At 26.3% G+C, this 14,289-nt stretch overlaps 1 protein-coding gene across 1 annotated transcript; it reads left to right on the forward strand.

Moving 5' to 3' along the window:
• The first annotated feature begins 1,640 nt into the window (after positions 1 to 1,640).
• Positions 1,641 to 7,558, forward strand: LOC122507634 (ankyrin-3-like). The gene is made up of 2 exons (XM_043620442.1): positions 1,641 to 1,728; positions 5,071 to 7,558. Exon 2 carries the CDS (start codon positions 5,127 to 5,129, stop codon positions 7,170 to 7,172), a length of 2,046 nt encoding a protein of 681 aa, XP_043476377.1. The 5' UTR covers positions 1,641 to 1,728; positions 5,071 to 5,126; the 3' UTR covers positions 7,173 to 7,558.
• The last annotated feature ends 6,731 nt before the right edge of the window (positions 7,559 to 14,289 follow it).

Below are 14,289 nucleotides of genomic sequence, written 5' to 3' on the forward strand. Positions count from 1 at the left end.
ATTTTCCTTTCAATTTATGAATATCCATCTCTCGGTCTATCGCATCGTCACCGCGGTTATCCGTCACTGTCTGAGTTCAATTTTTTTATTTTTATAAAATAACATTAAAAAATTTATTGATAGGTATGTGCAACAAAACGATGCAAAAATTAGATTTTTTATTAAAAAATTAATTTTTAAATAAGAAAATATAAGATATTACGTTTTTTAAATAAATTTTTTTAATTAATTAGGTAATTTTTTGTAAAATTGTTGGTTTGTATGTAGTAGTCCAAAATAAATAAATTCTTGTACCTTCGACTAACCGTCTTTTTAGTTTTCTGTCAAGGTGTTGACCCGGTGCCTGACGGAAGATCGATGTTCCACTGTACAAAAATTCAAAGTTATTCATTGTTTAATTGATCCAAGTAAAAAAGTATTTTAAGAGAGCGAATAGTATTGACGGTGAGTTTCTGCCAATACGTTTTCGCGTGAAAACCGTATTGGGGGCATTCTGCCAATCCTGCTTTTTCCCGTCAATGCTGTCCTCTTGAATCTTTTGATTTCACGTTCATTGACTCGATTTGACATTTTAATCAAAAGACTGATTGATTTAATGTGTAAAAATGCTGATAACGAACAGGAAATATAAAACTTTGTTAAAATGCAAATAAATAAAATTTGACAGCAGACTGTGTAGTACACAGTGTGTACTGTTGGTCTATTACCATATGATTTAGGGTATTTTCTAGATAAGCGCTGTGACTTATACTCACAGCGCCCCTAGCGCGAACGTCGAAAGCTCCCTAAATTATGTGGTAATAGATCAACAGTACACACTCAAGTCGAGTCAATGAACGTGAAATCGAAAGATTCAAGAGGACAGTATTGACGGTGAAAAAGCAGGATTGTCAGAATGCCCCAAATATGGTTTTCACGCGAAAACGTATTGGCAGAAACTCACAGCCAATACTTTTCGCTCTGTTCCATACTTTTTTCTGACTGGGATGTTATATTGTGTGTAAAGGTTATATAGTCGAACCTGGATAAGCGAGAGTTTAAGGGACCGTCAATTTTATCTCGCATATAAAGGTTTCTCACCTATCAGTTTCTCACTTACAGAGGGCAAGAGCGATTCTCTTGCTATAAAGGTTTATGAATTAATATTGTTTTTAAAATTAATTCAATTAATGAATATACAACGCATAAACTATTAAAATGTATGAGTTAAACTGGAAGATTTATTTATTTAATTTTAAAGAAGTCTATCATTTTTGCTTGCTTTTTTGTTTAAGATTTTCGACTTCCTTCTCAAGCTCATAAATTTGATTAAAGACAGACTTATCTACGTTAGCCGAAAATTTATTAGTCAAAATAGTTTAATAAAATTTTGAAATATACCGTCAATAGAAAGTAGAAACTTTTAAAATTATGCGGTAAGCTTATTCACGTGAAACACAATTTAGTATTAAAGGGTTGGTTCATAAACTACGTAGCCCCTTTTTGAAATTTTGCTCACAATGAAAAACACTGTTTGTATCGTGGTCAATACTTAACTTCCTCCTTAAAAGACTACGTGTGTTGTGAACGTTGGCAATTTTCAACTACTTTATTTGAAAAAAATGAATTTAATTCCATTAAAAATGTTTTGTATTTTTTAGGTCCCAACTTTGCTATTTGCTGACTTACGAATACAGAGAGAAAATTGCAATTTGACGTACAGAACTTTGGAAATTAAATCGACAGAAGGTAAGAAAACAATTAATTAATAATTTCTTGAATTTTTACGATTACCACCATTTAAGTCATCACCAATTCTGTTTGCTTAGAGCATATTCTTTTTTTACTAGGCAGATAAATATATTCTATAATAATAAATGAATTGTATTTCTTACATTTTTATTATTATGTAACAAGTTACAGTGTAGAAAGTTATAACTTTTCTTCGTTGTTTAATAATTATTTATAAATTAATAAATTTTCGTAAATAGATAAAAAATGCATAAAGTTAGGCCAATTAAAGTAATTGTTCTTATTTTACAACCTAATTTTAATAGTTATCGAACATATAACTTTAGATACAAAATTTAGAAAGTTATATTTTTTACATTTTTAAATTCCAAAGACTTTGCAATAATAGTTTATTATTAGTTCCTTCAATAGGTTAATTGATTGTGTTTTAAATACTCAATAAATTGTTAATGATTATTTGAATTTTCACACAAAGATTTTAAATACAAATTTCAAATTTTACCTTTTTTATTTTTTATTTTTTAAAAGTTTAATTTCTTTTGATAACATAACTCTAAATATTTGTTATATGTCAAAAAAGTGTAAAAAATTTCTAAAATTAAAGAAACATATTTATAGGTGTCCTAACATTTTAAAAAAGTTGTGGACAAAAAACATTTTATAGCAATTTTATTTACTTTGTATATAAGGGTCAAAATCAAAAAATCGACAATATGTGCCTAACTTTTTAAAAGAAAATAAAATCTTTAAAATGTTGAAAAAAATTGTCTGTTTTGTTAGTTATGTTCTAAAATATGTCAAAATCATAAAATTCAAGATCAAGGAAATACTTATTAGCTTAACCACTTCACTGGCGGGGCGTTCCAAATGGCGTTCCACGCGCCGAGGCCCAGACTGGCAAAAACACCGAAATGGCGTTCCTAATAAAACTTTATTTTTAAGAGTGTACACTACTTTTTACTACTACAAAGCAATATTTCTATAGTTTAGACATCAGGGAACAAGATTATCACAATGAAAATTTCAGTTTTTGAGATTTTCAATGTTTCTTTGAACGTTGAAATAGTCGATTTTTAACACTTTTTAACAAATGGCGTTCCACTTTTGTTATTATTAATAATTATTAAATTTTATTTATTAATTATTTATATTTATTTTTTACTTACTACATTATTATATTATAATGTTTTGTATGTAAATATATTTTTTAAATAAAAAATATGAGTTTTACTGTGTAAAAATTGAAAAAAAGTGGAACGCCATTTGGTGAAAAGTGGTAAAAATTGACTATTTCATTGTTTGAAAAAACATTGAAAATCCCAAAAACTGAAATTTTTATTGTGATAATCTTGTTCCATGATGTCTAAACTATAGAAATATTGCTTTGTATAAGTTAAAAGTAGTGTACACTCTTTAAAAATAATGTTTTATTAGGAACGCCATTTCGGTGTTTTTGCCAGTCTGGGCCTCGGCGCGTGGAACGCCATTTGGAACGCCCCGCCAGTGAAGTGGTTAATAATATTTTTTTTAGTAATCACATATTTAACCTATTTCAATATGATGAAATTACAAAAAAAGGTTTATAGTAATAATTAATTTTTCATTTTAAGTTAGTTTCATTATTTAAATACTGAATTTACCTGTTAAATAATAATAACATATTATTTAGCGTGTTAATCGTTTTAATATGACTTTCTGAAAATATTTTTTGATAACTAACCAAATAGATTTTAGAAAATTTCTTTCTGTCTATGTAACGTCTGACTTCACTCCTTAAAAAAATATATGTCGGACGGAACACGATGACAAAAAATAATAAACATGAATTTTTATTTTTGTTATTATTCGAAAACTTGAATTTAGTTTTAATTATACATTCACACAAATAATATACATATACTAGCAAATTTTTTTTATATATTAATTACCATTTAAAAATGTTCGCCTTTAAAAAAATACTTGTGGAGACGATTACAAAAAAAGATGTACTCTTTTCTTAATATTATCAAAATATCATTTTACTGATTTTTAAATTGATTTTGACATTCCTCTATGCTCACGTATTATCAAATTTATATCATACTTGATTTATTTCATAGTTTTTCAACTTTCAATTGCGATACCAATTTGAAAACCGGTAAATATGTGTGTGAGGACACGATGATATTAAAAAATTTCAAATCTGGGGACACGTTAAAAATTCTTTAAATTTCGCATTTAGTGTTATAAAAATTCTCACCACTTTCCTATATTACACTTTATACATTGGAGAACACGTACACGAAAGAAATTTTATTTTATATAATAAAAAATTGAATTAAAAATTTTTTTATATCCTAAAATGTATATAGGGACACGGGACACGATGACATTTTGGACATATTTTTACTATTTTGTACCTGTTGTATCAATAAAAAATTAAATTAAATAACTAGGTATTGTAGATAAAATTATACTTTGCAAGATGTTTGTATTTTAAATCATGAATTTTTAACAAACAAATTATTATTTATCCAGGACAAGTTTTCAACGATTTTTTGATTTTAACCATAACTCTGTAATATTACCGGGCAATATTGCCACCAGGGGGACATTTTAGTATTACTGTAATATTACGTGCTACTTCCCTTACAGCAAATAGATTTCCCTGTGATATTAAAAGTTCCCTCTACTAAGACATCCCTAAAATATTCATGGTGGATACTTATTTTTTAAACTATTTTCTTGAAATTTAAAGGAAGAAAATAAAGTAATAAGTAGAATCTAAAAATAAATAAATCAAATTATAAAATATAAAATACAATAGATTTGTTTCACTTAATTGGTATCGTAATACCGGTTTTTATTTAAAAAAACCTGTGTGTATAATAATTATTTTCATGACATAAATTTGCTGACAAGCTGTTAACGCAAATTTTTAAGATTAGTTTATTAACTCAAACTTTTAAATGATTTTACATTTAATAACAATACACTTTTGAAGGATGTTCCTGGGATGTTAAATACCACATCCCACATATATCCACAAGCCATTATACAACTATACAGAAATATCCCCTTGAGATTTTCAGGGTATAAAAAGTTCAATACTTTAAGATATTTGTAGGAATATCCATAAAGTATCCTTTTGATATCCCAGACAGCTATAGATCTAAGTGGGACGGAATTGGGATATCCATAGAATATCTTATGTTGTAAGGGTTGGGTTAATATTTCTAAATTTGGTGGCAAGGTACTGTCAAGTTTATGGAAATTTTTGGTGTGCCATATATGCTTCGTAAACTATATAGATATACCATTTAAAACTCATTTAGAAATATTCTTTAATTTTTTTTACAGAAATCATTGAAGGTACAACGTTCAAGCGACACGTAAAAAGTACAATAAAGGAAAATATGGCAGATCCTCTTAACATCTTTTCCGAAATTTTTATGGAGAGTTTTAAGGAAGCAATGAGGCAGAATAATCAGTGCCTCGTTAATGAGTTGCTATTACAAGGAAGTGTTTACCAAAGCGATAAATTTGGCAACACATTTTTACACGCTGCGGTAATAATAGGCTCATTAGACACAGTAACAGTTTTATGTAACTTAGGGGCGGATATTTATGCTTTAAACAAAGATAAGAAAACTCCATTGTTTTATGCCATTAAGAGTTCTGTAGATATAGTCAAAATATTATTAAGTAATAGAGAAATTAGTGATTGGTGTTTACTGCGTCAGGCTATTATTTTTGGATCTGAAGAAGTAGTTAAATTTTTTGTAAATAATTTGCCATTGTACATTAATAAAAATTTTCCAACAGAGTGTATATTCAATAGAAGTCTAAGACTCTCTAAAATAGTTAAATATGATAAGATTGAGGATATCTTAAAACTACTTCTTCAGCTTCAAAAATATGTCAGTCGTGAATATTTAGATTATCCTTTGTTAATTTTTTTCGCAGCAAAAATAGCCAACAAACATATTTTACAATTAGTTTTAGAAGACTGTGAAAAATATTTAGAAGAAAGTATAGGTTTCACTAAACCGTTGATTGAAAGGAATGTGGAAAGAGATGAAACACAGAATCGATTTCTTCCCTACGAATTAAATTTTCAAGGTAGTTTTTGCGAAACAGCACTTCATTACGCAGTGAGTCTTCAACTGTCTGAAGTTGTGCTGTTTCTTTTACAAGAAGGAGCGGATCCCAATTGCAAAACTCGTAGTGGTTTAACACCTCTTCATTATGCATCATATCTTGGAAACGAGAACATTTGCAGTATTCTGTTAAACTTTGGAGCGCAGGTCAATCCGAATTCGTGTCAAACAAATTTCGGACTAATTTTACATTCGGATTGTCCAAGCAATCCATTACATTTAGTTTGTGGTGAGTGGACCACGCGAGAAGTTTTAAATTCTTCTTGGAATTCTTATTGTAAGGAATTGCATGATTCGAATTTCTTACCGGGACCTGTTTTTGATAGGAAGATATTAAAGCTATTACTGAGTTATGGAGCAAATCCTAAAATTTCAGGACATAATGGTTTTAATCCTTTCTTTGAAGCGTGCAGAACAGGTCGTTGGAAGGAAATGAAGATTTTTTTGGAATTTCTTACAGACGTTTATGCTTATGATATAGAAGAGAATACAGCTCTTCATCTTGCAGCAATTGATGGTGCCTTTGAAACAGTAGATCTTCTACTGGCGAAAGGCATTGACGTCAATGTAAAAAATTATTTAGGTTATACTCCTCTTATGTATTACATAACAAATGTGAAGAATCCATGTTCGAAAATGATAAAACTTTTCGCGTACCATGGCGCAAATTTAAATGACAGAAGTAATGAAGGGTGGACAGTTTTACAAATGGCTGCTTCATTTAATAATCCCGAAGCTGTACTAACCTTGTTGGAATTAGGAGACAAAGAATTGTGGAATTTGTCTCCTGATTCCCATACTCAAGGTTTAGTCTCAAGTTCGTGGTCAACTGGTGGACAGGGATTAGAAGTTCTTCTGTCTTTCATCTCTTTAAGAGAGGATAAAATCGGAAATTATATTAAATGTTTTATAAAACCTTCTCATTTCAATAAAGCTTCTACTTATTTTGAAAAGTCAAAACTAGAACAGGAAGAATTAAGGAAAGCGATAGTAGTGCATAGAAGAAATATTTCATATTACAATATTTTAACATGGAATTTTTCAACATTAGTACGTGTTATTAAAATTGCAAAATTAAGAAATGAATTAACTTATTTTTCAAATGTAAGTTTGAAGTTTCCATGTTATGCACTTTTAATAAATCGTAGATTATCAAGAATTAAATCATTAGAAGCTTCTGTGGATAAAGCTATCGATTTCTTTATGAATTTCGGCGAAAAAAATCTACCGTGTCTAGTTATTGAGAAAATTCTTAGTTATCTTTCTTGTCGAGATTTTCAGGTGTTTGGAAATGTTCTATAGGAAATTTAATTATTATGAACTTATAAATAGAGACATTAGATTTTCGTTTTAATTTCTAGTTACCACTCGCAATGCTGAAATTGACATCAATATTAACAACATATTCTCAACAGTTTTTGTAATACAGAAATATTGTCAATACTGCTGCAACTTTCAGTAGTGTATGGGCTTTATATTATTATAATTTACATAATTTATTGTTTTATAATCAATTTATTTATTGTGAAATATGTTTGTTGTTATTTTAGTATAAATAATGTATAAAGTGTGTATATTTAAATAGTGTAAATATAATTAGTGTGCATATGTAAATATTGTGTATGTATGTATATTTATGTCATAACTTGTATGTTTACAGAAATGTCTTAATTAAAAAAAATAAAAATGTGTTTTTAAATTAAATTTGTTAAATTTTATCTCAAAATGTAAAAGTACTTTTTATTAACACAAAGAACTGATATCTTCCATTAAAAGTTTAATAAATGGTATTAAAAACGTATTCTGCTCTTTAATATTTTCATAAATTATCCTAAACTTACAATAATGCTATAACATAGTTTGTTTTATACCATTAAATTTGTTAGTATACTCAATTAAATAGTATTTTTAATTAACTTAAATATTTTTCTAAAAGAAAATCTTTATAATTACACTACCGTCCAAAAGTATCAGGACGATTACATTCGACTCTATGAAAAAACATGCCATCACTTTTTCAATCATATCTCGGAAATAAAAGGATGTACAAAAAAACTTAAATACGGTTAGAAAGCTGATTAAATTCTGCGTAAAATAAGCAATCTTTAAAGTCATTTCGTTAATTATTTTTTAAGTTGTAGAGTAAGAAAGAAATAAAAAAATTTATCAAATTTTCTCATTTTCGTCTCTTGACTTCAACTTTTTCAAAAATCCAGAAAAATTTAGATAAAATTTTTCTAAAAACACAGAAATCTTTGTTAGAATTTCAGCTTTAAAATAAGCCTTCGAAAATTAAAAAAGGTTAATCCGTCTATGATAAATCATTAAAAATGTGAAGCCGTGTTTCGACCGATTGGTGCATTGAAATTAAACGGTGACGAAGATTTCTGTGTTTCTAGAAAAATTTTATCTAAATTTTTTTAGATTTTTAAAAAAGTTGAAGTCAAGAGACAAAAATGAGAAAATATGATATTTTTTTTTATTTCTTTCTCACTCTACAATTTAAAAAATAATTAACGAAATGACTTCAAAGACGGCTTATTTTACGCAGAATTTAATCAGCTTTCTAACCGTATTTAATTTTTTTTTGTACCTCCTTTTATTTCCGAGATATGATTGAAAAAGTGATGGCATGTTTTTTCATAGAGTTGAATGTAATCGTCCTGATACTTCTGGCCGGTAGTGTAGGTACAGAACTGAAAATATTTTTTAAATGCTTTAAAACAACTATTTTCTTAAAATACATAAATTGAAATTTTATTAACAATTCATAATCTTAAAAAATTCGTACATTAAGGAAACAGGAAATCAAAATGGATTTAAAAAGTAAGTATATAATTTTATACTACGGGGTAACTACTCCAGCCGTTTGCTCCATATTGTACACTATTAATACAAATATTACTATATTAAAATATATCCTAAATACGATTTTATTTGAATAAATATTTATAATTTCTTTCAATATTAATTTTTTTAAGTAAAATTTCTAAATAAATAGTTGTAGAATTTATCACTCGGTAAAAGATAATAGGTATAAAATATCAAGAAAATTATCTATCCTCCAAGTCAAATATTAAAATAATAAATAACACAATTTTAACGTTTCGACAGCCCTGCTGTCCTTGCCAGAAACGTAAAATTTCTATAATTATTTTATGTTTCTGATGAGGACAGCATTGCTGTCAAAACCTTAAAATTGTGTTTTTTATTATTTTAATATTTGACTTGGAGGATTGATGTTTTTCGTTTTCATTTGAAGAAGCCGAAACGAAGCTTAGGTCAATTCTTTTAAATACTGTTTTAATATATTACGCGGAAAAAACTTTGCCGGTCCAAAGATTTGAACTCTCAACTTTCATTGTCGAAGACAAACAGCTTGTTCGCTCAGCTATTTAAGGGGGCAGTCTGGGTTTTTTGCACGTATTTTAAAGATTTTTTTTCAAAGTGAAATTTATTAAATATATTAAACTATATATATAAAAAATTTCTTTGTATTTTTTTGTTGCTAATGGCGAAGAACTGGCGACTGTAAGTAGAGTCTTCAAAAATCTGTTTGACATGATATATCCAGTCAGAACAGACGGAATCAAAAAGTTCAAACAGCGAGACGCATGCTTATTCCCGAAATCTTTTTTGACCAAATAGTTATTTGATATAAAACTACTTAACTTAAAATTCACATAATATGCACATTATTTAACATAAATTTCTTTTGACATAAAATTCATTTAACGTAAATTTTATTTGTTATAAAATTCATTTGACATCAATTTCATTTGGCATAAATGTCATTTAACGTAATTCTCATTTGACATAAAATCCATTTGACATAAATATCATTAGACATAAAATTAGCTTGACATAAATTTCATTTGACGTGAATATCATTTAACATAATTATTATTTAACGTAAAATTAAATTTATATAAATTTCATTTAGCATTAATGCCATTTAACATAATTCTCATTTGACATAAAATTTACTTGACATAAATTTCATTTGGTATAAATCCCATTTAACATCATTTTCATTTGACATAAAGTTCATTTGATATAAAAGACATTTAACACAATTCTCATTTGTCATAAAAGTCATTTAATAAAATTCTCATTTGACATAAAAATCATTTTACGCAAATTACATTTTACATAAAAATATCGGCGCTAATTTAAAAGTAACCAATTAGATATTATCAACAACATTGTGATTCGCCAATTTTGAAATTCGCGCCTATATTTCTATGTCAAATGATCTTTATGTAAAATGAAATCTATGACATCTGAATGTTATGTCAAATGAGAATTATGTGCAATTACTTATCCGTCAAATGAAATTGATATCAAGTGAACTTTATGTCAAATGAAAATTATGTTAAATGGGATTTATACCAAATGAAATTTATGTCAAGTAAATTTTATGTCAAATGGGAATTATGTTAAATGGCATTTATGCTAAATGAAATTTATATAAATTTAATTTTACGTTAAATAATAATTATGTTAAATGATATTCACGTCAAATGAAATTCATGTCAAGCTAATTCTATGTCTAATGATATTTATGTCAAATGAGAATTACGTTAAGTGACATTTATGCCAAATGAAATTGATGTCAAATAAATTTTATAACAAACAAAATTTACGTTAAATGAATTTTATGTCAAAAGAAATTTATGTTAAATGATTTTTATGTCACTAGAAATTTATGTTACATAATTGTTATGTCAAATGGGAATTAAGTTATCTGAGTTTTATGTAACATAATATTTCTGTTTAATGAATTCTATGACAAATGATATTTATGTTAAATGGTTTTTGTGTGCAATGAAATTTATGTCAAATAATGTGCATATTATGTAAATTTTAAGTTAAGTAGTTTTATATCAAATAACTATTTGGTTAAAAAAGATTTCGGGAATAAGCATGCGCCTCCAAACAGCATATTAAAATATAGGGAAGTGGTTATAGCCGGAAGTAAAACAAAAAATTTCCATTGAAAAATAACACAATGGCGGATTTTTTACAATTTTAACTCAACTTTTGCAACTGAAATTGTTTAAAAACAGGTTAAAAATTATGATTTTACTTCGGGCTATAATCACTTACCTATATTGTATTATGCTGTTTGAATTTTTTGATTCCGTTTGTTTTGACTGGAGATATCATGTCAACCAGATTTTCGAGGACTCTACATACAGTCACCAGTTCTTCGCTATTAGAAACAAAAAAATAGTAAGAAATTTTTTACATATAGTTTAATATATGTGTAATAATATGTAAAATTTTAAAATATTTAAACAAATTTCATTATGAAATTTTTTTTTTCAAAATACGTGCAAAAGACTCAGACTGCACCCGTAAACTACAATAAATTCTGAGTTTTAGAAGTACTTATCTCATAGTGTTGCAAACTTCAAAGGAATTAAAAAAAATACGAAATATTAAAACGGAATAAACAGGAATTAAACTTCTCACATAATATTTCGGAATTCAAAAAGATTCAAAAATTAAAAAAATATTATAACGGAATTGATTGGAATTCACTTTCAAAAAATCTTTGTCTAAAAAAAACACGTTTTTCTGGTCGTTTTGACACATATAACTCCTTGGACTGAAAGGATTGTAAAAACAAATTTTTTTAATAAGTTTCGAAAAAATATTTTTTTCAGTTATGAATTGTTAAAAAAATTTATATAATATATTTTAAAATCAATTCACAATGATTCCACCTTTTTTAACAGGTGTGAAAAAAACAGTTCTCGGTTGACTTTTATCAATTTATTTTTAAATTAAATCTGTTCCGGAAGTTTTCTCAATATTTATAAATTAATTAGTGAATTACAGTTGATTTTTATTGTATTATGATAAAACGTAAGTTATAATAATCAAATAAATAAACTATTCATTAGAATAAAGCTAGATACAGTGTATAAGAAAACGCGAGGTTTAAATGTTCACAGTTCTCACAAGACTGGTTAGTATATTCGCATTACAGAGATACAACTGTTTACACTATACGCTCACATAATAATAATACATTCTTATAGCAATAGTAGTGGTAGTTATATTTCGTTTATGACTTTTATTGTGTCCGAGAAGGCAGTACAAATAATAATATAGATATATGTACTCTGTTTACTTGTAAATTTTACTTAATGGAATTATCTTTATTTTCTTAATACAGTATGATTGTATATATGGGTCTGTCCATGTCTAAATGATAAAAAAAATTAAAATCATCCCATCTTTTACTAAAATTCTTATGTAAAAACAAATAATGTATTTTAATAAAGTTATAATAAATTTTCCATTTGTTTAAATAAATTTTTGTTATATACTAACTTTTTACAGAATGTACCTATAAAGATACATTTTTTCCAAATTTTGCAATTTATCGAACTTTTAATAAATAGAGATTCAAATTTAAAACGCACTTATTATTTAATTAAATTTTAAACAAATTTATTATTTGTATTTACTAACTATTTACAGAAAAGTATCTAATAGAAAGATGCAGTTTTCTCAGATTTTGAATTTAACCAAATTTAATACTTATAAACACCTACCAAATTCAGATTAAAAACAAATTGTTATTTCAACTGATTTTAAACAAATTAATATTGTTCATAATCATGTTTTCAAGCAATTTAAGTACGAAGATAAATTTTTTTTTCTAATTTTCAAATTAATAAACTTATGTAGGAGGCATTCCAGGCCAAACCGAAATATCGTTTAATTTCACATTTTTGATTTGGCTCAAACATTTTTTATCTTTTAGTACTAGTTGAAAAAGAGCTTCATGATTTTTTCAAATTTTTTCACCCAGCCGTTTACAAGATACGAATTTTTCAAAATTTTACGTTTTGAAAAAAAAATTTTTTTTAATGCTCATAACTTTTACAAATGTGGATCAATTTTAAAATTTCTTATATGAAAATTGTTTTTTTTTCATAAACTTTTCAAAAATTAAAAAAAAAATTCAAAAATTTTTTACTGCATTTTTAAAAATTTCAAGATTAAAATTTAATTTTTAAATCTGATTGTATCCTTCGATTTAAAAAAAAAATTAGATTTTTTAAAAATGTGGTCGCAACGACTCTCAGACGAAAGTCAGTGGACTGACCCATAAGGAATAAATTATATTAATTCAATTATTTTTAATTAAATGAGTTATTTTTATTAAGTTATTATTATCAGTACAATGGAAAACTGGTTTTATCATAAGTTTCCGAAGAAATTTTTAAAAAAGTGTCTAAAAAATGATTTAAAAAGTTTCTTATATATTTATGATTAGGTGCCTATACTAAAAATTTAATTTCATAAGAGAATAAAATAACATTTTTAAAAATTTATTCTTTTGTATCACTAGACTTTTGGAGGAATCGTATTTCAATTGATATTAGGCAAAACTGAATCCTGTAAAATCAGTTTGTTGCACAATACAGCGGCTGAATGAGTAAATACTGAATTTCAATAATTTAATAAATTCTGAAAAAATAGTAAAAATCATTTCCCCACGCCGGGACAGGGCTTAAAATTTGCGTAAACAGAAGTAGTTTTTTTGGAATTTTTTTTAAAAAATCGAAGGATACAAACAGATTTAAAAATTAAATTTTAATCTTGAAATTTTTTAAAATGCAGTAAAAAATTTTTGAAAATTTTTTTTTATAAAATTTCTAAAAAGTTTATGAAAAAACAAACAATTTTCATATAATAAAGTTTAAAATTTATCCACATTTGTAGAAGTTATGAGCATTCAAAAAATTTTTTTTTTTTCAAAACGTAAAATTTTGACAAATTCGTGTCTTGTAAACGGCTGGGTAAAAAATTTGAAAAAAATCATGAAGCTCTTTTTCAACTAGTACTAAAAGATAAAAAATGTTTGAGCCAAATCAAAAATGTGAAATTAAACGATATTTCGGTTTGGCCTGGAATGCCTCCAGACACAGATTCAAATTAAAAATACAATTATTATTTAAACCATTTTTAAACAAATTATTATTCTTATTTACTAACTTTTTCCAGAATTGTTTCAATTACATAATTTTATTTTTAATTCAAAACTGTATTTCAAACTAGTTTTGTTAATTTGTATGATTAGAAAAAACTGTATCTTTCTAGTACTATATTCTGTAATAGTTTGTAAATAACAATAATAATTTGTTTAAAACTTGTTTAAATAATAATGATTATGTTTTTAATCTTCAACGGTATTATATAAGGTCCGGTAAATTGCAAAATCGGGAAGAAATGCACCTTTCTAGGTATAATATGTAAAAACTTAATAACAAACAATTTTAATTATTTTAATAACAAACATTCTTCCTTGAGATACAGCAATTTAAAAATTTTTAAACTTCTTAAATACAAAATTTTTTAAAATCGATTTTGGGCTTCTTACTGGCATGTATTCCAT

The sequence above is a fragment of the Leptopilina heterotoma genome, unplaced genomic scaffold (genome assembly GCF_015476425.1).
Source record: "Leptopilina heterotoma isolate Lh14 unplaced genomic scaffold, ASM1547642v1 Lhet_490, whole genome shotgun sequence".
NCBI classification, from domain to species: Eukaryota; Metazoa; Arthropoda; class Insecta; order Hymenoptera; family Figitidae; genus Leptopilina; species Leptopilina heterotoma.

What these genes read in the sequence shown, in the direction of transcription:
- LOC122507634 (XM_043620442.1), top strand. Translation starts at nt 5,127, where the DNA reads ATGGCAGATCCTCTTAACATCTTTTCCGAAATTTTTATGGAGAGTTTT.